Source organism: Trichinella spiralis (assembly GCF_000181795.1).
Source record: "Trichinella spiralis strain ISS 195 chromosome Unknown Scfld2438, whole genome shotgun sequence".
In the NCBI taxonomy this organism is placed as follows: Eukaryota; Metazoa; Nematoda; class Enoplea; order Trichinellida; family Trichinellidae; genus Trichinella; species Trichinella spiralis.
In genome coordinates this window covers 14,115-17,985 of record NW_003529377.1, presented here as the reverse complement: position 1 = coordinate 17,985, position 3,871 = coordinate 14,115, and the positions used below count along the sequence as shown (strand labels likewise).

At 27.9% G+C, this 3,871-nt stretch overlaps 1 protein-coding gene across 1 annotated transcript; it reads right to left on the bottom strand.

Moving 5' to 3' along the window:
• Window positions 1–46: 46 nt before the first annotated feature.
• Window positions 47–2,468, bottom strand: Tsp_12468 (conserved hypothetical protein; the record flags this gene model as incomplete). Its single annotated transcript, XM_003368467.1, has 2 exons — window positions 2,282–2,468; window positions 47–525 (listed from the first exon to the last, which is right to left on the bottom strand). Coding segments are annotated over exons 1-2 (666 nt in total), but the record flags the coding sequence as incomplete, so codon positions are not given.
• Window positions 2,469–3,871: the final 1,403 nt, after the last annotated feature.

Here is a 3,871-nt window from a genome sequence, read left to right as displayed (position 1 = left end):
TGCTTTTCATTATATGAGCTTCCCGCTTCAACTGCTGAGCACGTACGGCATCAGTAATAGCTTTTGATATTTTCAGCAAATGTAGTGCAGTAGCAGATAATAAAACACTGGCAATGCTAAGCAATGAATTTTGAAAATTTTGATAAATGAAATAAACATCTGAGACAGTGCTACGCAAGTAACACAAAGCGCGGACGGCTTTTCTTTTATCTTTGATATACAAAGCGCTTACAAGCGATGCAGTGGCATCTATTATAGGCAGGAATGTGCATAAAAACAGTAAAAGCTGTCTTACTTGAGGCAGTGGTTTCTGGCAATGAATAGCCCGGATAATTATAAACAGTCGTTCCACTGACATGCTGAACACGTATACAGCCATCATGCAATTGCCAATTACATACATTGCCAAATGAGGAGTTTGAATCATGCATCCAATAGAAGTTGTGTATTTCACGGCAAGATCCCTTTCCACTAACCTTCTTATATAAGCATAAGATAATGAAAAGGATGTAACAAAATTTCCAGCTGTAAAACCTACAATAATTATAATTTATACCTTATGTATATGCATATGCATATGTATACATATAGATACGTATTTCATTTCTTTGTAAAAAATTTTTTAAAATGAAGCTGTAAAGAAAATATATACATGCATAATTTATTCATACATAAATATTATATTTTAAAATTAACGTCGTTTTAACATAAAAAATCATTTGATGTACTTGTTTTTCATGTTTGAACATTTTACAAAATTGTAAATTAAATTTCTTTTTCGAATAAATAAATAGACTTTATTAAATGCATAGTGATTTGAAATGCCATTACAAGAAAAGTAAATAAATAACAGTATATTTAAAAATTTGCAATAATTAAAATAATAGCACACTGTCAAGAACTAACTGCTGCTTTGACTAAGTGGAACAGTTCAAAAAATCAAAACAAAATTCATTATTTATATCATCATTATAAAAGTCTAATAAAATAAATAAATTTAATGCATTTATTCAGATTAAAAAGTAAAGAAAAATGATTTCATAACATACTTGTATGACATTCGCAGTAATTTTTAATATATACATATTACATTTCAATTATTTCATACTGAATAATTCATTTCGGCTTTTAATTAAAGAATGAAATTTGAATCTGAGACTGTTATTTACAAGAGTGACATTAACTTTACAATTATTTTCTTCATGGTGCCCAATATGCACTCGGAAATTCATTCTATTAAAACTCGAAACCCTTTTATTATTGATCAGTTTGTAATAAATAACTTCAACTTAATTTTCTTGATATAGAACTAGCATTTTTTGCAATGATAAATTTTTGATTAATTTGTAGTACATCGTTAATGCTCAAGATTTAAAGTAAGCAAAAAATTTGCTGGTTTCAGACACTGATAACTACTTTTAATAAGTTTTAAAAATACGGTAACAGTTTATCAGAACAAAGCGCTAACAGATTAAAAAATGGCATTACAAGCATCTATTATATCAACATATACAACTGAAGCAGCAATTGCTTTGAGATGTTCAAATTTCAATTGTAAAAATATTTTTTGACAAAAAAGATATTTTGCTCGCATAGTTTCACAATTCAGACTTTTCGATTTTTTTAATCGATGAAGAGCTGAAATTTTTTCAGGCAAAAAAGATAAATCATGGAAATGAAACAATGAACTGTCACTGAAATTATAATGCTTCAACGGTTACTGAGTAGTTATCACTTTAAGAGTAGCCGTTTATATAAAATCGTGACATTTATTATTATGTTTATTGTAATAATGTAAATTATAATTCTTTAGTAGAAAATATTTTAGTAAGAGGTTTAAATAAATGCTTGTGATTTATTTATACAGGGCCTATTGTTGTTAGATATATGACATGCAATTTTGGATTTTTTCCAAATTTTTTAAATGTAATGGCAAATATTCAAATATGATTAATAATATGATGACAAGAATGTTATTGACATAAAATAGACTGAGATATTTTATAATTTATCTTACTTTTACAGACATCTTATAAGGAAGATTTTTCAAATTTAAAATTGCGGTGACATATAAATTTTTTCTGCATAATAGACAACTATTTTTAGTAATTTTATTTCCAAAAACAAAATAAAATATTCAAACTCTTGAATATGAAAAAGAATATTTCCATTACTAATTATTTTACTAAATAAATGTGATTTGAAACTTACAAAAAATGGATATAGCTCAACAAATTATGCAATACAGAAGGACGAAAAAGTGAATAGAAACTGAAATTACCTGCAATAAAAATTTGCTTATTAACCCGTTCTTCATTTTTCATAATAACTAAAAGTAGCATGTTGAGAACAGAAGCAAGGACAGCAAGTATTGCAATTGCTAGCCATGTGTTGGTTTGTTCATGAAAGTCAGCTATCTCTTCTGACAGATAATGAATGCTTTTGTTATGATCAATGTTGGTCATCATTATTTAACAACCGCTCATATAAAAACCATTTTTAAGCCAAATTTAAAACATACGAATGAAGAAAAGATATTATGCAAAATGCGTTGTTACAGGGTAATTTTCATTTGCTTCATTCAAACGATATATTTCAACTGCAAGTGGATTTAATAGTGCTGAATAAGAAAATATCGATTTATTGCTGGTAGTATTGGCACAAAGCAGACATTATATTCTTTGTTTGCGTGGAGTTTATTTAAAGGACTTCAAAATGAGTGCGTTTTAAGTTCTAATTTCTTGTACTACATGAATTGCCTTCAATGCCACATTATGCATAATGGAAAAGCATTAATTGGTTCTAAATGTTTGTATGATTAGATCTATTAAATGAACATTAATGCAGCAGATGTATGAATACAATTTAAATAAGTTAGAGAGAAAATAATGTTGGCATTCATTTGTTGTACAATGAAAATTGTGAAAATCAAATTTATCTTTGCAACAACAAGCGCTGTTACAAATTTTTACTTATTTGCTTTAGATGTAAGAAGCAAAATAAATATTTCTATAATTTCATAACGCCTTTGTTGCCCTTTTTAAACAACAATATTTTATGTTTTAGTTTTTTTCAATAAACTATTAGTTATTCATAGTGCACAGTAGCAGAAGCTAACAGTTTAATACAGCATTTGAAATCTCACTGTCAGAAATCAAAATAAAATTCCAGACTTGATGCTTTTTTGCTATTACTGTTTGTTCTTCAATATGGTTTATCTTTTAGGTGAAAAACTGAACATATAAAAATTTTGCAAATCTTCAAATATAATAAATGGTAGATATTTTTGCATTTTAATTTTATTTCAACGTAATTGTACATGTTAGCGACAAAGCCGTTGTCGCTTGTGAGCTAGTGGACTGTAATTTTTATACGGCGGCAGGTCAAATCAACAATGATCACCTAACCGCATCCGACCCACGTTCGTTTCTAAAAGTGACACAAAGCAGGATAAATTTTTAGCTTTAAAGACAATGCATCATTAAAGAATGCAGAAATGCAACATTAAAATGGTAACATAACAGTTCTTACTTTACTGTGACGATTTCTGAAGATGACTTTGCCATGTGTGTTTATTGAATTTTTATATGAAAGTTTAATTACAACCTAAGAAAGTTATTATTTGTTTAAGAGTTTTAATATGTCTGATTAAATTGCTTAAGCATAAGCTGAATATTAAAAATTACGATTCAATGAGTATATAATTCCCCTTAATATACGTTTAAGGTATATTAACTAAATGAATGATAATATCTATCATTTCATTACATTTTACTCATATTTGGCTAATAGCTTAATGACTTACTAGAGATCCAACTAATAATATCATTGTTGACCCTGATGCATGCTGGCCCGTGCCCAGGAAAAAAAA